The 22,804-nt window shown below is 35.5% G+C and overlaps 1 protein-coding gene and 1 long non-coding RNA gene across 3 annotated transcripts; both read right to left on the bottom strand.

Annotated features, from left to right (window-relative positions):
* Positions 1–316: 316 nt before the first annotated feature.
* On the bottom strand, positions 317–2,033 carry LOC110908081 (berberine bridge enzyme-like 4). Its single transcript, XM_022152984.2, has one exon. The coding sequence runs from the start codon at positions 2,031–2,033 to the stop codon at positions 423–425; it is 1,611 nt and encodes a 536-aa protein (XP_022008676.1). The 3' UTR covers positions 317–422.
* An 18,323-nt stretch (positions 2,034–20,356) lies between these two features.
* LOC110908080 lies at positions 20,357–22,530 on the bottom strand. 2 transcript variants are annotated; one of them, XR_002574145.2, is made up of 3 exons: positions 22,053–22,530; positions 21,196–21,833; positions 20,357–20,623 (listed from the first exon to the last, which is right to left on the bottom strand). It is a non-coding gene; the product is annotated as an uncharacterized LOC110908080 (long non-coding RNA). The 2 variants fall into 2 exon arrangements; XR_002574144.2 differs by having other exon boundaries at positions 20,357–21,833; positions 22,053–22,525.
* Between the last annotated feature and the right edge of the window lie 274 nt (positions 22,531–22,804).

Genomic DNA, 22,804 nt, shown 5'->3' with positions numbered 1-22,804 from the left:
GTTGTCATGTGGTAGTTTGTGGTTTTGAAAATGGTAGATTTTGGTATACGGAAAAGCGAAATAAATTGCGGATGTTGTGTTTTTTTTGAAGACGATGGGTTTTGACTAAAATGTCACTCCTTATGTTTTTTAACTTTGCCACATATCTTCTTATTATTGTTTCCTACCTTTCCTACCCAAACGATACTTCCTATTTGATCATCTCCCATCTCTACAAACCAATTTCAGGATCTCACATTTTATTTTGTTAAATCAATGGAGATCAGAGCTTCATTTCAATTGTTGGTATATAACAAGGCTCCAAAAATAAAAGAGATTGACAGAATAAACACCTTTAACTTCTGATTATTACCAGTTTATTACATTTAAATGAAAGAAAAATAACAAAAGCTTAAGTGAAACTGAACTTTCTTCTACATGTCTCAGAGATGTATAGAGAAAACTGGTATACTTTGTGGGTGCTTAAAGAAATTACGAGGATCAACTTTAGCCTTGATCCGAATCAACTTCTTAAAATTCTCTTTTTTCCAGTACCGCTCTCCCCAAACACTTGCTTTTTCATAAGTAGCACTTCCAACGCCCAAATCAAGATCATTGTAGTTCGAATACGCCTCCCTCGGGTTCTTGGATACGTACGGTTCCAAAGTCTTGTCAAAGCTTCGGAGCCATGCTACCCGTCTGCGCGATATCGCAGTCTTGTCCGAAGGCTGATCCATAAAGTCCACCCTCTTGAACACCTGGTACAACACCCCAGCTCTATGCGGATACGGAAGTGCTGTATCTGAGTACTCCTCCATCTTCCCACCAAATGTGTACATGAAGAGAGTCTGTGAGTTGTCGTTTTCAAACATCTTTCTCCAGAGCTTTCTGAGCCCGCTTTTGGGGATCGGAGTCCGCACATAGTCTGATTTTCCTTTGTAGCTTACCTTGGGGATGGCTGATCGGTTCGCAAGAACCTCGGTTGGGGTTGAGGTGGTAAAGCCTCCAAACTGAAGGGTGGTCTGGACCATTCGTACTTCTTCGCAAATTTCTCGTGTCACGTTGAGCTCTGGGAAACTTTGGTCCAACAATGGAAGCAGTGTGTCGATACGACCCTGATAAATACCATTAAACAACATTCGAACGGTTTTCTTGGCGGTGTTGCCTACATTTTCTGTGTTAAGTTGAACTCTCATTTGTAAATCACGATTAAATTTTGGTAACACGTATTGATATTTATAGAATATATCCGTTACACCTTGCTCCAGAGTTATATTCACCGTGAAAAGAGTAACTCTTTCCGGGACTGGAACCAACCTCAGCTTCCATGCAAGAACAATTCCAAAACTGGAAGCACCACCGCCACGAATCGCCCAAAACAAATCTTCGCCCATCGATTTTCTATCAAGAATATTTCCATTGACATCCATGAAACGAACATCCAAAACATTATCAGCACCGAGCCCGTATTTCCTCAACAGGTTACCATACCCACCACCGCTCAAGAACCCGCTAACACCCACACCAGCCCAAATACCAGCCGGAAAATACAAGGTGTCGGTTTTCTGAGAAATAGTGTAGTAGAGTTCACCAAGCAAAGCGCCACCCTGGACCCATGCAGTCCTGTTTGCAACGTTGACGTCTATAGCCCTCATGTTGACGAGATCAAGCATGACAAACGGAACATCCGCGGTGTACGATAGGCCCTCGAAGTCATGCCCCCCATCCCGGATCCGCATTTCGTACCCGTGTTTCTTGGCGCAGAAAAGAGCAGCTTGGATCTGCGTTTCGATGGTGGGAGTAACAATGACTGAGGGTTTACGAATGTTGGGGTTGTCGAACCGAATGCTGTCGGCTGCAGCTTGCCAAAGCGGTAAGTAAGTAGAGTTAACCGGGGTGAAGATGAGTTGAGAAAAGGTGGTGACATTGTTGGTTTTGGATTGAAGACAGGTTATGAAATCTTCGGAAATGTAGGGTGATGCTCCAAATGAAACACAAAAGGAAAGAGAGAGAACTAAGAGGAACACTGAACAAGTTAGTCGAGAGCTCATCATGTTTTATGTTTTGGTGAGTTTATGGCAATACATAGACCTATTTATATAGAATGAAGAAACAACCGGTTTGACCAAACCATTACAATATGGCCTAGTGGCAAGACCCCTGAAAACTCTACAAACATACTAATTATCATTCTAACTTTTGACATTGGATGTTGTCAGATGTCGTTTACCAACACACAATGCGGAAATAGCTTGTATATTTTCTTAAAAAACAATAGTTTAAAACATAATTTTCCAAACAAATTCTGTAATTTCTATCGAAATTTAATAATAAGAATAATTAAGATTCCAAATATTTTTGTTCCTTTTCAAAATGCACCTTACACACTATCTAACTATACTAGTTAATTAACAAGACTTGTATAGAATGAAGAAACAACCTGTTTGACCAAACCATTACAATATGGCCATTCTAGCTTTTGACATTGGATAACGCGGAAATAATATTGAATATTTTTTTTAATATATATGCATTTTTTTTTTCTTTGTAACGTAGCGGTTCAAGGATTAAGTTTGAAAACCAATCACTTTTCAGCCTTAAATATTATCTGCATCGCAGATTAACATCTTCCCAATGGAGAATGTTTGTAAATTAATTAATCAAATGTTTTTTTAAACTACGATTGGAGCCGCGCTTCGCGGCAGGATTGTAGAAGGATGCTGACAAGGATGTATTTGTTACATGATATATTCATGAGTTATTATAGACCATGCATGGAGTCTTTAATTTAAACGACGGTAGAAATAAGCAATCAACATGGTTAAGTAAACATGTTTAGAGTTTAAAGTTATATTTTACTATGATAAGGGAAATAAAAGAAAATTAAATTTGCTACCTTGTATATTGAAGAGTTAATATAAACTATGTAGACTTTATTCTAAACTGCGGTGAAAATTGGCAAGCAACACAATTTGCTACCTTGGTCTTCTAATTTTTAATTTAAGAAAGTTGATTAAAAAATAATAGGTTAAAACATAATATATTACGTTACTAGTTAGTAACTTATGTAAGATGTTTAATGAGATATTTAACGCGTGTAATACACAAGTTTCTAATCTAATTATTATCAATAATTACAATAATTTTCCAAACAAATTCTGTAATTTCCATCGAATTTTAATAATAAGAATAATTAAGATTACAAATATTGATAATTCAGTTAGTTTTGGATTGTGCTAATCGCAGGGCCGGACCTAGTGGCTTTCAAAACTAGGCAACGGTCTAAGGCCTCCAAAAAATAGGGTCTCAATATTTTTTTTTAAAAATTATATAGTATATGTGTATTACTATATTAGGCCCAAATGAACAAAACAAAAATTATATTTATTGCAATGCTCGATCGAAAAACCGAATCTTCTTAATCTAATAAAAGCCATACCTAGGGGACACATGTCCCCCATCTAGAGCCTCTAAAACTCATTTTACCGCCATTTTCTATTCCTCTTATTTCCCTGATGTGAAACCCGACTGGGGATCCATATTATATATCCGGGTCATTCCATATATAACAAAGAACCCATCCTTTTGTTTCCCCATTTTCATCTTCTCCAATACGGCAACTCCGATTAGGGTTTCATCTTCTTCTACACGTTTCTAGGTAAGATTCCAAATCTCTAATCGTTGTCTAGAAATCTTCAACAATACGATTTCTTTCTGTTAATGATGTTTATTTCTCTATTATTCAAAAACCATTCAGATTTGGGTTCTAGGGTTTGTTCGCGAACACACAAACCCCAAAATAACTCAACAAATCGCCCGTTCTTCGATCAAGTTCTTCGCTAGCAACTATCATCATCACATCAATAAGGTATTATTTCTCTTTAATTTCATTCTCTAGGGTTCTCATTCGCCTTTTGAATCGCCTTAAATAGGTTAGACGTGTTCTATATTTTCAAGAACCTATTTATCTTATTTTGTTAATTGATTCGGTAATTTTTCAGCAATTAGAGTGAACTTTGTAACATAGATCAGGATTCAGGGTATAGATTGTTGCGAGTTGTAGCTTATAACCTTTTATTTTGGATACTATTGGTACACAAAGGTGTTTGTAGTGTTAAAAGGAATGAAATTGTGGATGTTGTAGTAAGTTTTGTTGTTAATTTTATGTTATTGTTGAGCAATATGAGGAAATTGTAAGAAGATATGCTTGATAGTTGATATAAGTACTACTTTTTATCATATTTTAGGTCAATTTTAAACACAAGAAACAGCTGCTTTTGGATATAAAGAAATTACACTGTGGATGTTGTTGTAAATTTTATTGTTAAAATTTTGTCATGTTGTTGAGTAATTTGAGGAAATTTTAAGAAGATTTGCTTGATAGTTGTATAAGTATTATATCTTTATCATTTTTTTAGGTCAAGTATAAACACAAGAAAAAGCTGATTTTGGATTTAAAGAAATAAATTTGTGGATGTTGTTGTAAATTTTATTGTTAATTGTCATATTGTTGAGCAATTTGAGGAAGTTTCAAGAAGATATGCTTGATAGTTCATAGTTGATTTAACTACTACTTTATATTGTTTTTTAGGTCAAGTATAAACACAAGAGCCGATTGATCAGCTTTTGGAGAGGGTTCTCTGCATGAATATTCGTTCATCGGATTACTTTAAAGAGCTCTATCGTTTCAAAACTTATCATGAGGTGATTGATGAGATATATAATCAAGTGTGGATGACTGGGAATTGTCGTGGGCCTTCGACTGCGTTTTGTCTTTTATACAAGTTCTTCACCATGAAACTTACGGTGAAGCAAATGCATGGCCTATTGAAGCACCCGGATTCTTCGTACATTAGAGCGGTAAGTTTTGAAGCGTCTTTTATACTTCTTTGATTAACAATTGTCGTGGGCCTTCGACTGCGTTTTGTCTTTTATACAAGTTCTTCACCATGAAACTTAACAATTGACAATTGACAATTGTTAAGTTGAACAAATGAATTTAATTGCCATTTATTTAGTTTAATTTTTTGTTTTTGTAATTACTAATTTACTAATAATTTTCATTCTAAAATATTATATATCCATAATTTAAGTTTTTTAAATATGGTAAATAGTCTCATTTATTATAATTTTGACATTTTAGTCAAACTTTTAACAATTTTGACTAAACTTACGGTAAGGTTTTTTCTAGGAAAACTCAAGAGTATTTTTGTTCGTTTCAAGTCGCCATTCTTTCATATACTAATCTTCCTCCAGACGCCACCACCGAATCTTCTTTTGTTCATTGATTATCTTCAAGGTATGTTTTCATGATCTGAATCATTATCCACTCTCTGCCTATATCCTCCAGACACACATTTTTGTGATTAAAAGTCTCATCTCACTTTATTATCATGATGACTGTATATTATTCCTTTTTTTATGTATATTTCTAAGTTTTCTGACACTGATTGGCTATATGGTATTATATATAACTTACGAGAATTTGATTGAATAGGTTATTTCTATGCAATTGATTTTTTTTTTCTAATTCCAAACTATTATTGGCCCTGGCCTAATATATTTAGATGTGTAGTTATACCATATAAAAATTTTACAGTGGAGTTTTTTATTGTTGAGTGGTGAATGCAGGCTTTTTTAAGAGAAAAGGTTATAGAACCATTTTGAGGTGCCTAGATGCATAATCCATTGTTGGTGGCTTTGATAGGTTCATCATATGTTTCTTGAGGTAATTTTTGAACTTCTTTTTTGTTTTTTAAGCATATCGATCTAAGGGGGTGCTGATAAAACCTTTAGGGAGAATATTGAACAATTTTGCGACTATGATTTTGATCGAGTAGTCCTTATTGCAAGCAGTTATTGATTTTAATCAATTAATTAGTTCAATATAGATATAGACGATGATAGTTAATAGTTAATTGTCAACCTTCCCCTATGAAATAAGTTATACCTAAGGAAGTTTTTTGAATTTAACAGTCCATTTTCATTTTCAGTTGGCGAGGTACTTAAAATAAAATTGTAATATTTTGGGGATTTGAATTTGAATTGTTATGAGAGTTACTAAATTATGTCCGATATTTTAGGTAACTGGCATCTCTTTCCAACATGCGGATTGACCACGTTCTTATTGATTTTCCTATTTTAGACGGCTGAGATTTGATCTCAGCATGATTATACATTGATTATAAGATATATGGAAACAGTTTTGATTAGTGGGGTTAACAAAATTAATTCCGTTATTTTTAGAATTTGGAACCATTTAGTTTTTAAAACATACTATACAAACCTTCAATTGTATTCTTGCTTTTAGTGTTTTTTATGTTTTTACTTCGATATGCCCTAATTTCATCCGACTTGACCTATTCGTAAGTCATATGTTACTGAACATATATTGTCATAAACGAGTCATGAATGACTATTTCTTATATTCAATTAATTTTCTTATTTTTATTTTGCAGAAAAAATGGTTCTGCTGCATGGCATAATAGTGGTCAGAGACTCTGTAGGTCTCGACACGGATCGTCAAACGAACGTGTATCCTATTTTAATATCCAGATTACTATTTTGCTTTATTTTGATTGGTCATGAATGTAAAAAAACAATATATATTATGTAGATTTAATGAATACTCTTTTTGTTGTTTCTGTTTTTAATTTAAATATTCATTTTTAGATCTAATAATTTTTTGTTTTGTTTTGCAAGCTCAAGCAACTTCAACAATATAATTTGTTCTCTATATTTTTTAATTTGTAAACTCATATAGTTTCTTATCTATAGTACGATGCTTCGTTTTATTTTAATCTTCAACTTCAGATTTCCATAATAAGTTCATGCGTACAGTTTATTTATGATCAGCAACGTAATTTTTTTTCTAAAAGTAAGAAACATATCAATTTTCAACACCGCGAAATTCGCGGGAATTATCAGTAGTTTAAAATAAAAGAGGCCAAATTCTAATTCCAAGCAATATGTAATTCGTAATTAATTTAGACCGACATCATCATTCTAGCTAACTGTAACGTCGCATATGATAATTCCGCTCAATTATGTCGCTGACTAGGGAGAAATTTGAGGTGAAATTAGGAGAGATTATTATTATCGCAATAGCCAATGGCTACTTTTTTATAATAATATCTGTATATAATTTGAGGTGAAATTAGGAGAAATGATTGGGGAGAAATCACTGTTTTCCCTAAAATCCTAATTGATACCTTGACTCTTTTAGTTATTAGTTGTGCTTGCGATTGAGACTTCCGATGTTTTCTTTATACCAATTCAAAGGACCCCCGCCTTTGTAGTTTCTTAGGGCCACCAGAAACATAGAAACATTGGAACGGCCTTGGCTAATCGACTTAACCCCTCTTCATTTTTCAGTAAATGTGCCCCTTATCAAATAAGTCGTTATAGTGGTTCTATAAAAGCTCATCGTTCGTATGCTACGTCTTATATGAGGTGTATAGAAGGACGACTTTCGTATGTTACATATTATATATGAGCCACATGGAATTCTTTAAAATAACAGTAATAACTAAAATAACTGAAAGCAACAGGGAGTGCACTAGTAATATATGTTTTTTAAACGGTTATTTTCATGAAACACAAACAAACAACTCCAGCCCAAAAAAGGCAAGGCGCAAAATAACCAAACTTACATCAGATCAAAAGAGCAACAATCCGTCAATAGGGCTGACCTGCAATTCGACCTATGCTTAAATCAAAGAAAATCAAAGGGCCTAATATTTACAATAATGTTTTAAATCTTTACCTATTTTTGTTTAAATTTCAATTCATTCCTAGCCTTCCGTATCCATATGCACCAACAAGCCACAACAATAATCCCCTGAAACATGCTCTTCTTTAGCACAGTAGTAATATATGCGTGATACGTTTTTTCAACACCTTTTTGTTATTGATCATCTATAATCTATAATACTATATTAAGAGAACTAGGTTTTCTACCCTTTTCGTAATTTTGCCTAGGTACAAATCTTGTAGCACCATGTACAAATGAAGCAAGCCATTTTAGAGGGGGAAACTTGGACATTTTCCAAAGTTTTAAGACACTTTGAGGGCAATCTAGACATTTCATCCATGGAATCCATGCCCACTTATGTCTTCCATTAATTGAATTAAATTAAGCAATTAAATATAAGTTTTATAATAATAAAAGGAATTAATTGATTAAATTAAAGGTTAAACATGCAACCATTGTGATTTTCATGATTTAATAGTATGTATAAATATAAATAATCTATACTTCTATACTACCTTATTAAAAGAAAACTAGGATTTTTACCCTTTTGGTAATTTTACATTGTGTACACATTTTGAAGCAACATGTATAAGAGAGCCAAACTATTTTAGAGGGGGTAAACTTGCGCATTTCCCAAAAATTTAAGGCACTTTAGGGGCATTTTAGTGATTTCGGCACCTTTGTAACCTATAATTAAGATAAATGTATAAAATTTTCCATCAGTACTACTTATCAATATTTTATTTTTATGATTATCAGATAAATGTATAAAATTAATAATATTTCAAACATATATTTATATAATAAGTGATCAAAACCGAACTCCTCATGGAGTTGAAAACTCAAATAAACCAATAAATAAACATATAATTGGAATTAACTTTTTTATTGAATGCAATGTAACTTAAATAATCCGTTTCATTTTATCAAGTGTCGTAACTGATCTTGCTTAAATGACTATCATTGAGAATCAAATAAATCGTTATAACCACTTTGATGAAAGTTTTTTTATATATAAAAAAGAAACACACCGTCATGTGAATCAATTCAGTTTGAAATGGTTCTAAAATCATCATTGAACCAAACCTGCAAATGTTGTATCTTCTGGAAAAAGTAACCTCCATAAACAGATAACATCACCATCTTGTTAACTCAACGACGTCTAATCATGAATTGGAGCACCGCCGCAATTGTGTGAAGTTGTAGGTCCGGGTTTCGGGATCGATTCCGTGATTTTCATGGTTTTGTTCAAAGACGGAAGAGATAAGAGAGGATAAACAAACAAACTTTGTATTAATCCGGTAGTAAACATTACAAGTCGGCCCGATTACATGATAACCGAACTAATACCAAAGAAGTATACATCCGGGGAGAAACCAAGTGGTGATTTCTCCCGGTGAGGTCTCAAACCTCCACTCACTCTCTTGCACACACTTGTGCTCTCACTCTTGTGTTGCAAATGACAAGGTGTTGGTATTTATACCAAACACAGGTTGCACGGTCGAAGGATTAAACTGACTGGTCGATAGATCATCTGTCGACCATCCAGCTTTCGAAAGATACACACATACCTCGAAGGATGCCATATCCTTCGAGGTCCATCTTCAACCTTCGATGGATATCTTTCGAGCTCATCGAAGGATACACAATCCTTCGATGCCTTATCCTTCGACACCAACATTAAACAACCATAATTTGTCTTGCAACCACACACGGTCAAACGAATAACCCTCTCGTTTGACCACTTCAAACGAGCGGGTCTATACACGTTCGATAGACCGTTTCACTAACTATTACAAATTCAGCGTAAAATAATAACTAATCTATTCGACAAGCATCGGACACAAAATCTGCATCAACAAATTCCCCCTTGTCCGTTGCTGTCGAATGCTGAACATGCAACTGCAATCGATCTTCAGTCAAGTATTCATCTTCTCTGTGTAAACAAATTCCCCCTTGACCGATGATCCAGGTAAGTAGTATCTTGATGCTCATTGTATAATATTTCCCCCTCAAAGTACGCGTATCCGTGTTGAGTGTTGTGCAATTTCCTCAAACGGCTCAATTGACCGATCTTCCGCTGATCTTCCAATACTCCAACCGGCATTTGATAAGGGTTCCATTCTTTAACAACTGCATCAAGTCTTGATCTTCAAGCATACTACATTGATAGAGATTTCTGGTAAACTATCTTCTGTAAACCGTCTTTGTGGAATCGACCAAGTAATGCACTTTTCTGTGCAAAACATTTCACGCAGAACCGTATGTATCACCAGAAAATCACAAACTCTACCACCCGTGATTGCGTTTAGAAATTTACCGAAGAAATTCAACATATGAAAATTTTTATCCCCCCATTTCTTTGGTAAAATCTCTAAACCTTAACAGATTCTCTCCACTTCAAAGAAACTGTCGTCAAATGTTCACCAATTCCCTTCATTGAGCGGAACTGTCATCAATCTTCATTGAATGACGAGCGGAAGCGAACATACCGTGTTGTTTTTGGCCCATAATAGTCGCGTTACCATTTTTTTCATTTGCATCGGTAACCGTGACTACCCCACATTTTCAACAATCAAGTTTTCATCATCTCTTGTTTTCATCATGCCGCATCATCCCGCGCGCTCCCAAAACCCGTACGAATTTTGACCTTGATATTATGAGCGCGATTCAGATAAACTTCACGAACACCCGACCCCACTCCATGTCTCATCCACAAATATGATCCATAATCCCAATGCCAAAACATTGATTTTAAATTCAACCTTTGAATTTTAAATCAATAATTCAAAGTTAAATTCAAAATCAATAGTATTTGCTTCCCTTTGAAAATAAATAGATCAGATTTGTTCCCTCACATGGTCCATATAAGACATCATGACCCATCTTATGTGGCCATATCCATACTTGATTCAGCCCAAATTAAATAATAAATGTCATGGCCCAAAAGAAAAGGTTAACATGTCATGGCCCAAAAGAAAAGGTTAAACTGTTGAGGCCCACCATGTATATGAGCTGCCAACACCCTAGCCAATAAATTATCATCAGCCGACAGCCATTCACATCATCACTTTGTCTTTGTATCTTTCGAGACAAATCTAAGAAGTGATGGGATCTTTCGACAGTGATCTTTCGAGACAAATCTTGATCATCAACATTGATCTTTCGAATTGTAAGGGGTAAGGTTGGTGTTGATCCTTCGAATTTTGTTAAAGGATAACAATGATCTTTCAAAATCGTAGACAAGTGAAGGATCTGTCGAAGTTATTGAGGTTGATTTGAACTGGATGATGACCCTTCGGAAATCTAATGACCTTTCGATTCTGTATTGATGTCCCTTCGAAACAAACAGATGACTTTTCGAAAAATCAGTTTGATCCTTCGATAATGAAAAATGACCCTTCGACTAAAGGAATGATCTTTCGAAGACCATCTGTCCTTTCGAAGTTCTTCACATCTTTCAAAACATGAAGATGTGAAGAACATCAAGAACACAGACACCTGGGTAAAACTGCAGATTTAACGAAAACACTTGAACACCATTTTTGATGAAGAAAACTTGAGTTTTTAGAAGAAAAACATAAAACCCAACACTTGTTTTATCACAGATCTGAATATTCGGGTCCAGATCTGAGTTTTTCTCATTTACACCATTTTTACATCTTGAACAAAAACCCACAGAAATCACAGATCTAGAGCACATGTGACTTAGTAAACGGTTAGTTTTACTAAATCGGGCACCATGGCTCTGATACCAATTGTAGGTCCGGGTTTCGGGATCGATTCCGTGATTTTCATGGTTTTGTTCAAAGACGGAAGAGATAAGAGAGGATAAACAAACAAACTTTGTATTAATCCGGTAGTAAACATTACAAGTCGGCCCGATTACATGATAACCGAACTAATACCAAAGAAGTATACATCCGGGGAGAAACCAAGTGGTGATTTCTCCCGGTGAGGTCTCAAACCTCCACTCACTCTCTTGCACACACTTGTGCTCTCACTCTTGTGTTGCAAATGACAAGGTGTTGGTATTTATACCAAACACAGGTTGCACGGTCGAAGGATTAAACTGACTGGTCGATAGATCATCTGTCGACCATCCAGCTTTCGAAAGATACACACATACCTCGAAGGATGCCATATCCTTCGAGGTCCATCTTCAACCTTCGATGGATATCTTTCGAGCTCATCGAAGGATACACAATCCTTCGATGCCTTATCCTTCGACACCAACATTAAACAACCATAATTTGTCTTGCAACCACACACGGTCAAACGAATAACCCTCTCGTTTGACCACTTCAAACGAGCGGGTCTATACACGTTCGATAGACCGTTTCACTAACTATTACAAATTCAGCGTAAAATAATAACTAATCTATTCGACAAGCATCGGACACAAAATCTGCATCAACAGAAGTCATCTGAGCTATCACATCAGATCCAACCACAACCTTTATCTTTGCTCGCCAGTTAACACAACCGCTAGCACTATCGTTCCCATTTTCGGGATTCAACGGCCACCATCTTCCATTCAGTAGTTCAATTGGAGGGGTCCAAGACCAATCAGAAGTGCTCTCATCTCAGTTAAGCCGGAAAAGACAACACGACAACTAAACGTAACCGCCACCTCAAGCCTTTGTCTATCTCGTCTTCTGAATGCCCATCCTTTTTATGATCACATAAAAGATATTACACAGACCTTTTAGAATCATCAATGGGTTAGACAGATTTTATTTTCTGTAGCCGATAACTTTGTTCCATTTCAGAGAAGTCAGGTACATCAACAGCGCCCACTACACTTCAAAACAAATAGGTACACAAATAATTTGTATTGCATGCGTTAACATTAATAATACGCAGGTGCCACTGAAACAACAACCCCACAAGTCAAGGATGGTAACAAAGGTAAAAGTAAGGCTTCCACTAAACCATCCTTAAGTGATTGTCATCAACCAAAGGATTCACCAACAAATCAAAAGAAAAACAACTCACCTGGTACACCCACAACAACTTTCACTATTCATATAGTTTACGGCGTATACACAGTCCACGTTATTTGTATTAACAAAAAATGGTTTCTTAGCAACGTCCACGCACACATACAACATAATCAAAGAAATAGAGAAGACCCATGGATGTATTGGTACGACGTCCACACCACTAAACAGCCCAACTCACCAGCAAACTAACGAAGAAGACGATTGGGAGGATGATGAACGGTGGACAACCAGTATGGACGAAATCAAGGAGACATTCAAACCTTATTTAAACTGATCATACTATCTCGTTTGACGTGCTTACTATGGTCCCCCGATTTAAAATAATTTGTCAATTACTTTCAGACGACCTTTTCTTCTTACCTTTAAGCATTTTAGTACATTTTTGGGCCATTTTGCCAGAAATCAAATGATCTCTTTTTTATGCAAACAAACTAGGAAGTCCATATTAAAAAATTAAATAAATAAACAAGCCTACTACTAAAGTAGTAAAAAACAAATAAATAACTAAATGAAAAAAGAAACATGAGGTCCAGTTTGGTAATGATTTCCACTTCCATTATCTCGTTTACCAACTATTGTATTCTTGGTTTTTATGTCAATTATGCAATTCATGAATTGATATATTAATGATACTACCACAATACTTTAAAAGATAAACCAAGTGAAACAAACCATGCAAACTGCAGGCCAACAACGATTACACCTTAACTTTGGATTTCATTTATGATACTGATTTCCAGTTAGTTTTAGGTGATATGCTATATCTATTCTTTCATCCAACCATTGTTACGCATTTCAAGTTAATTTATCATAACTCACATGTTTCGTTTTGTAAGATAAGAATGACATGTTAGGTTTTGTAACTAACAAAATTCATGCTTAAAAGTCAACATTTATAATACATATCATAAATGAATATGATATCAGTCGGGATACCCGCCGCAACGCGCGGGCTTTCCCACTAGTAAATAATGAAAGTATCATAATTATGTAAATGATAGTTATCTATTTAAATTATATAATTAAAGAGTACGAAAATACAATGTGAATTATTTTTTCATATGTATTTCACATCCTCCATATTAATATTACGGTGAAGGGACATCTTCGGGGTGGGGGATTCGGGTTCATCGAGCGGTTGGACGGGATGGCGTCGCAAATGGAACGGGATGGGATTTGGGGTGAAAATTCTTGATGTTGCCTGAGATGGACGCGAAGTGATTATCGTTGCCCAACAATTTTAGAATTCTAGATGGGATTCGGGTTCATTCTTAAAGTATCCTTTCAATTTTGGTTCATCCTATTTAATTTAGAGAGATATCAGATGACACTCCCTTATTAGGCCACCCATAGTGGAGCCTTATATGGCGCTATATACCACCATCCAGCTCCATAGCGCCGAGTACAACCCCCCCCCCCCTCCCCGGGCGATATGGGCAAAAAGGTTTTCCCTCCGTGATATGCATAGCGGCGTGTCATTGTGGTTTCTCTCTCTCACACACATACAGATATATATATATATATATATATATATATATATATATATATATATATATATATATATATATATAGGATTAGGTTCAAACGTGAACAAAATCCCAAGAGTGAACTGCGTGAACTGATCTGGGCCCTTAATTTTTATGATCTTGAGATTAAAGTGAGTGGCATGATGGTAATTATTTGGTTAATTTTTTCTATTTAATTAAATACAAAAAGGGTATATGTGTAATTTCAATCTTAAATTGATTGAATAAATCTCTCACAAATCAAGTAATCAATTATCCTCTTAAATTGATTGCATAAATCTCTCACAAATCAAATCAAGGATTAGGAAAGATGTAACTTAATTCAATTATTAAAATAATTATTTGTTTAAATGCGATGTACACATGTGTATTCTAATTTTTCTTTCTTTTTAATGTGATGTACACATGTGTATATCGTCTGTTTTTGTGATATCTCCGAATTTTTTTTGTATTGAATGTTGATGTACACCTGTGAATTACTGTACACATATGTACGATGCAGAGTACACATGTGTACTGTTCTATTTATATCCAAGTACACATGTGTATACCGTTGAAATATGAAGGTTACGTAGATCTTAAAAATCAAAATTTGAATTCTGGTGATGAAATCTGAAATAAAAATTAAAATTGAAATCTGATGATTTGTTGTTTGTTTTGATAATTATCTTATTAATAAATAAACATAATGTGGATAATGAATTTAAATTAGGAAAGATGTAACTTAATTCAATTATTAAAATAATGATTTAAATCTAATTTTTTATATAATTACAATCCTACCCTTAACAACTAAAAAGGAAATCAAGGGTCTGATGCGTGTCAGTGTGTATATATTTTTAATGTATATTTAAGCCCTTTTTACACCTTTAGCCAAGTTTTAAATTTATAAAACACGATATTCACTAACACTAAACACACATATGGGCAAGTGCACCAATCGTGGACGTAGTATAGTGTTGGTAAGATACCGAGGTCGTCCAAGGACACAAGAGCTTTTAGTACCGGTTTATCCTCAACGTCTAATCAAGTCAAATAGTTAGAAAAGATCTTTAAACTAAGAAAATAAAAACTAACTAAATGCTGAAAAATAAAAATAAAATAAAAACAGATAGACAAGATGAATCACTTGGATCCGACTCGTGTATTAGTATAACCTTTGATTATTGCACTTGTTTAAGAGATTATCTTAGTTATTGTAGTAGGCCCCTCTTTTGAAGGCGACGTTACCCTCAACCCAGTAGTTTGAGTCAGCAAGGATACAATCCTAAAGGGTTGGATTATTGGAAGATAATGAATTAAGTTATTAATGTAAATTGTGGTAGGCCCCGCTTTTGGCGGTGACGTTACCCTCGGCTAAGTAGTCTGAGTCAGCAGGGATACAGTCCTAAATAGCCGGGTTATAGTATTAATAGTAGTTAACTTATGAGGGGGTCAAAGAGTTTGGATCCCCGCCATCCAATACCTATGGGCATTGAAGGAGATCCTACTAAAATTGACCCAGGTCCCTTGCAGGACCTCTAAATGCTGAACAAGGGCACGACCCTTACCAAACCGTTCCCTTAACCCCCGACCAGGTAGCCAACATACCTCCATATAGACCGTGGAGATATGAATGGTGAAAATCTTTTATTTTATATAGACAGTAAAATAATGCCAAGACACCACGGACAAACGATAAGGAAAGATCACCTTCAACATAAGCAACTAGTTATTAAAGTCATTAATACAAAACCAAATAAAAAGTGCAAAAGATTAAAAATAAAAAGTATTATACTAAACACTTGTCTTCACCAAGTGAGGTAAGAGACTTAGGCAAACATGGCCTTGGTTGTCAAGAACTCTTACGATCAATCTTGGATCCCGAGACGACTCACACACTCTACGATGGACAATGGATGATGGTGGTGGATGATGGTGTTATAGTGGTGGTGGGTGGTGGATGAAGTGTGAGAGAGGTGGTGTGCCAAGGGATGAGTTGAAATGAAACTAAGCACTCCTATTTATAGGCTGAACAGAAGGCTGGGCACGGCCCCGTGTCCGCTGGACACGCCCCCGTGCCCGTCTGACACTCTCTCTCTTCATTAATTGTAATTCGCAATTACAATTAATGCGCCTGCTGTACTTTCGCCACGCCCCCGTGCTCACTGGACACGGCCCCGTGGTGGGCAGTAGAAGCTTCTATAGGTTTGTCTTTTCTGCTGCTTCTTGGGCACGGCCCCGTGCTGGCTGAGAACGGGGCGTGTTCAGTCTTCTGTTTTCCCCTTCTTTGCTTGGGAGGATGCCGTTGAGGGTTCAGGCAATCCACTTTTGTTCCTTTTCTTGTATTTATGTTAGAATTAGCTGTCTTTTTGCTTCTTTTGTGAATTTGAGCTCATTTCATCCTGAAAATACAAAAGGAAGACAAAAACACTCTTTTCCCAACATTAGTACTAAAAAAGGGTTAGTTTTATGCCTTATTTGATGTAATTTATATGTTGCATTTTACACACATCAGGGTCCATATCTGTTCACGCAGTTCACTCTTGGGAGGTTGTTCACGCTGGAACCCTACCCTATATATATATATATATATATATATATATATATATATATATATATATATATATATATATAGGGAGCCGCTAAAATGAAAACCACATCCAGTTGTAAGAACCGCGAGAACCAGTCTCAACCAATCAAGTGATGCCAACATAAAGGGTATGTTGGTCATTTACCCCAAATGTCAAATCCCCTTATCTCTCTTCATTTAAAGTTCTTCTCTCTCCTCTTTCATTTGTTAGTTTCATCTTCTACAATCTACACTCTCCATTTATCTCTGATTTCTCTCTCTCTTGAAAATGCTTCGACAAATTCTTCATTTGGAAAAACCCAAATCAAAACTCAAAAACAAACCACCACACACCCTCATCTCCGGCCCCCTCCCCCCACCACACACCGCTGTTCACCGCCACCCAACCGTTCACCACCCAACCACCGCATAATTCTGGATTTGATGAATACTTGCATGGGCAACAGTCACAAAACCACCGCCCAAAGCTCCGATTTGGGGTAGTGAGATCCGATTTGGAGTTTAGGGTTAGATGGTGGTGGTTTGACGGCGAACGATGGGTTAGATGGTGGGTTAGGGTTGCTCAGATCTTAACCGGTGGCCCCAAACAGAGGCGGAAGGCGGTGGTGGGGGCGGTGGTTTGGTGGGAGTTGTGCAGAGGCGGAAGGCAGTGGTGGTTTTGTGGGGAGACCGGTGGGGGTTTTGTGCAGAGATCGGTGGTGGTTTTCTGGACGACTGGACCTTTTGTCACCACTTGTTGATTTATCTGCTTTAACGGTGATTTTGATGATTTTTGGTAAAGTTATGAATGCTATTTCTTTTTGGGTTTGTTGTTACTGTCATTTTGTTGCTACTGCCATTTTGAATATTTAAATCGGTTTGAATGATGTTCAAGTTCCATTTGAATGTTTAAATCGGTTTGCATGATGTTCAAGGTCCTTCTGGGTTTGAATGATGTTCATGTTCCTTCTGGGTTTGAATGATGTTCATGTTCCTTTTGATATTTAAATCGGGTTGAATCTGGTGCCTTTTTGAATCGGCGGTGATGATACAAAAAAAACGGACGATGGCGCGGCAAGGATGGTGGAGGGTAGGTTTTTGAACCCGCAACCCCACTTTGCAGCCTCTGATTATCGGAAAATCTGAGCCAAAACTTCGTTTTTTTTTCCAGAATCCCCTTGTTCTTTTTTATTTTTGTTTGTTGGGTTTTTATATTTTTTTTTGAGGCGTCGATGATGATAGCAAACTATCTGAGACACCTACGGAGTAACAATTTTCTGGGTGCGTTCGTTTTTGTGTAAAAAAGTTTTTGTAAAAAAAAAGTTAAATTGTAAACTTTTTAACGTAAAACGTAAAACGTAAAATGTAAAAAGTTTACGTAAAACGTAAAAAGTTTTTCGTAAAACGTAAAAAGTTTTAGGTAAAAGGTAATTTTTTTTAGCAAAACGTAAAAAGTTTTACGTAAAACGTAAAAAACCGGCGCGTAAAACGTAAAAAACGTTAACGTAAAAAACCGGCGCGTAAAACGTAAAAACGTAAAAAATCGTTAACGTAAAAAACCGGCGCGTAAAATGTAAAAAAAACGTTAACTTAAAAAATCGGCGCGTAAAACGTAAATAACGTTAACGTAAAAATGGCGCGTGAAAAAGCCGGGCGTAAAAACGGCGCGTCAAAAGGCCGGGCGTAAAAACGTAAAACGTTAAATGTAAAAAACCGGCGTGTAAAACGTAAAGAAACGTTAACGTAAAAAACCAGCGCGTAAATCGTAAAAAACGGCGTGTTAAAAATGCTTAAATTGTAAAAAACGACGTGTTAACTTGTAAAAAACGGCGTGTTAAAAAACGGCTCGTTAAAAAAACCGCGTTAAAAAAGGCATTAGAAAAACGGCGCGTTAAAAAAACGGCGTTAAAAAGCGGCACGTAAAAAACAGCGTTAAAAAAACGGCGCGTAAGAAACGGCGCGTTAAAAAAAACGGCGCGTTAAAAAAACGACGCTTGAAAAAACCCGGCGTCAAAAAAACGTAAAACATAAAAAGTTTAACGTAAAACTTAAATTTTAAAAAGTATAAAAAATCTTTAAAAAAAATCTGGATTTAAAAATGTTTTTAATAAAAAAATTATGTTTAAAAAATAAAAAGTAATATAATAATACAAAAAACGAATAAAAAACAATAAAGACAAAAAGACAAAATATAGTCATTTTACTAAATTACCCTTTTGGATTATAATATTAAAGACATAGTAAGACAAAAAACATTTAATATTATTTTTAGTTACTTTTAATCTCATCCATTGATCTTGAAGATCTAATGGCTAGAAAGTGGTTCTCTCGGTTCTTACAACTGGAGGTGGTTTTCATTTTAGCGGTCCCATATATATATATATATATATACTAGTCATTTACCCGCGCGATGCAGCGGGAGTGGCGATTTACAATAGGATACTCGTTTACCGTTAGTTTATCAGCATCTGGTGATATATTATCTTGTACTTAAGTTAGTTTATCGGGTTTTGAGTCTTCATTGCCACCGAAGCCAAAATTACGGTTAAGGGGATTTTAACCAATGTGGTGGTGGTCCATTGGCAAATGTGAAGCCTTTAAACACCTTGGGGAAGGGGGGATCTTGTGTTCAAGTATCACAGATGACATGAATTAAAAAGAACTTTGCCGTTGAAAAAATGATTAACGGGATTGTAAAACCATTCGGTTTGGTTATTGGTGGTTCCTGTCATACTTGTTTTTTGTTGGTTTATCAATACTCTTGTGATGCATTGTATAGTACGCTTGTTAATTTTTTATTGGTATGGTCTATCTATGACATGAGCCTTACAGATATCTCAATTAAATCGTGTGCTTCCACACACCAATAATCGAACACACTAATAAGCAAATATGAGCGTACAAAATACCTTGAGATTGTTCATGTTTTTAGGCTTTAGCTCATATTCTCAATTTTTGTTGTGTGCTTACTTTAAACTATTATATTGTATGGCAAACTATAAGTTAATAACTAATTTGAGAATATTAGCTACTGAAATACAGTTTTTGAGGATTTATGAACCTATGTTTGTAAGTTTATTGAACCAATTGTGAGATTACCATCATGGAATCATATCTACAGTCGTTTCGCATTGATTTCACATTTCATATTAATTTAAATTAGATTTATTATATGAACACATGTTTTTTACATCTTATCTCATCACTCTATAACTTTTTCCTTCTAAAATTCATATACATTTAGTTGATTTTCAACATTTCATATTCTAACATCAAATAATTATGAACCTACTTAAAATTACTTATGTATATTTTTTTAATCCTTTTCATCATATTATATTAACTCGTCCATTTCCAGCTTTCTTTATTTGATTTTAGCATGGCCGGCCTTGGGGGCGGGCGGGGAGAACCACCAGCAAAGGCCCGATAATTTGAAGGGCACGATATTTAAAAAAAAAAATCTGATATGCATATGCTACCAAAATATGGAACTAATTTATCCTTTATTTTAATGGCAATGCTACCAAAATAGAGCCTGGAATAAGCAAACCATAGAGGTTTTAGTTTAAAATGAATTAGTAGATGAGATTTTACTATTTTAGAAGGGAAAAAATTAAAAAAAGGAAACAACAAAGCTTTAAAAATCTGGCCCAACCAACAATCCGATTTGAAGGTGATGGATGCTGTGATATGCACCTCAATCAAGAAAGCCATTTCTATAACTAAATTGTTCAGGTAACCAAGAACAAGACCAACTACACCTCTTGCCACTGTTGATGAACCAAGAACAAGACCAATCAATGCTAAGCTGCAAAAACGTGTTAAAGACACAATGAGTCAAAGTCAAACATAGAACTTTCTTAATGCAATTTTGATTTTTATATTATATAAAATATTATATACATGTTTTTTTATTTATAGATCGTATTTTTTATACATCTTGAACCAATATAAACTCCTTTACAAACTGAAACGAAGTTTATTTGAACTCTGAAACCAAAGGTAGATTGTTTGACTTTCAAAATTCAACTTATGTTCTTGGAACAAAACGAACAACATTACTGCTATGTACCTCTTCGCATGAAAAAAAAAGTGTATGTAATAATATTGTTTTCTAATTGTAAATGAGACAAAAAAATTATAGAAATACACCACCAAATCCTTTTGACCGTGTAGACACAAAAAATTATAGAAATACACCACCAGATCCTTTTGACCGTGTAGACAAATGACCCGTTTCAACCCCAACCCGTTTCGTGCAGTGATACCGCATTAAGGTGCCTTTTACCCGTTTCTTTGTTTTCGATCATCTTCTAAAATATTCCGTTTTTATCGGCTCCCGTTTTTACTAAGTGTAATACTTTAAAAAAAACAACAAACCTGTATTCCATTTGCATTTGTTTCAATTTAGTGCCTAGCCTTGAAAACACGGGTGATCTTTCAGAATCTAATTTGCCATGTGGGGGTTCTATAGTACAAATAAACTATCATCTACCCTCGAGATGATAGAAACACTAATATAATTAGGAAAAAAGACCTGCATATGCATGTAATATCCAACGGGAACAACCAGTGCTCTAGCCATTAGCATGTAAAAAATTGTTGTGAAAGGAAACCTTTTCCGTCTCAACCAGTGCTGTAGCTACCAGTCGCCATATAGCAGATGAACCCATTCAGACGCTTTTCTTTTTCTCTAAAACGGCCCGTTCAACCCCGGACCATTTTGACCCGAACCAACTTGATTCAATTTCTTGAAACAACCATTTGACAAGTACTAAGTTACATGACCCGACCCGTTTTGGCAGTCTTTAACTTACATAAACAACATAATTATACTAACCTCGTCCTCATAAGATTTCATTGATGCAGCCATAGCTACAGCATAAAGCTCCTCATACCAGTCGGGTCTTGGCAGGTGAACCCTGTTCAGCACAGCCTTCATAAAGCAGCATTAAATCCCTTCAAACAATTGCTCTCGTTTTGCAGATCCAACACTACCATCAAAATGTTGCTATTACCTGGACAAACAATTGTAAGAAGTAAATACAAATAGAAATAGAAATATGTTTAAGAATCATCTTCACATCTTTCTCATCATCAATCAAACCCTCAAAACCCTAGATCTGTAACACTGTACACTTAATAAATCCATGTAAACCATATTTAAAAAAAAAACTGAAATTTTTGGATCCTTAAATAAAAAAAAAATCAAATGAAAACGAAACAAAAATCATCACCTGGCACTTAGAACAAGACATGGGATTTCAACTTGAAATTCAACTGGAAGCCCTCAAAATACATGGAATCCATTGAAAGTAACAGATTCGTTAAAAACTCGTAATTGCAGCGAAGATTGTCTCTTACCGGCTCCATTTTCAGTCAAAAACGCGAAATTATTCGGTGAGCGATTATTATTCGTCGGCGGCGTAGGGTTTATGACCTCGTAGACGACTTCTATAAGCTCCGATTTCGCGAAATTCAGTTGAAATTTTGACCTAATTTAATGTTTATTGTAAGTTTCTGAATCTATGTGATGTTATTGCATTCAACGAATTTGGATATGATTACTGATTCATCTGTACAGATTGTTAGTTTGTGTGTAGGTTGAAATTTCGATTGTGATTTGTGTTTGAAAGATCCAAATCCAGATCTTTGAGGGAGAGAGAGAGAACGAAAATGAAAAGGCTCTCAATTTGAAATTTGAAATCAATTTTAGGGTTTTGTTGGCCGCCTGTTTTGTGAGAGTGAGGGTATAATGGGAAGGTAAATGAATATTGTGCTTTAGAGTGTTGTAGAGCATGCTTTAGGGGTGTTTTAAGGAAATTTCAATGACTTTAAGAAGTCCTTTGGATATGTATATTATATATAGTATAGATATATAGATGGAAAGAATCACAATTACCTGCGCAATGAGTTCGTCATGTAAGGTAAGCCCCATAAATCTATCCTTTCTATACTTGCACTTAGCTCATCCAGCCCTTCTTCTTGT

This window comes from Helianthus annuus, chromosome 6 (genome assembly GCF_002127325.2).
Source record: "Helianthus annuus cultivar XRQ/B chromosome 6, HanXRQr2.0-SUNRISE, whole genome shotgun sequence".
NCBI lineage: Eukaryota > Viridiplantae > Streptophyta > Magnoliopsida > Asterales > Asteraceae > Helianthus > Helianthus annuus.
The sequence above is the reverse complement of the archived record's forward strand: the minus strand, read 5'-3'. Positions and strand labels throughout refer to the sequence as shown.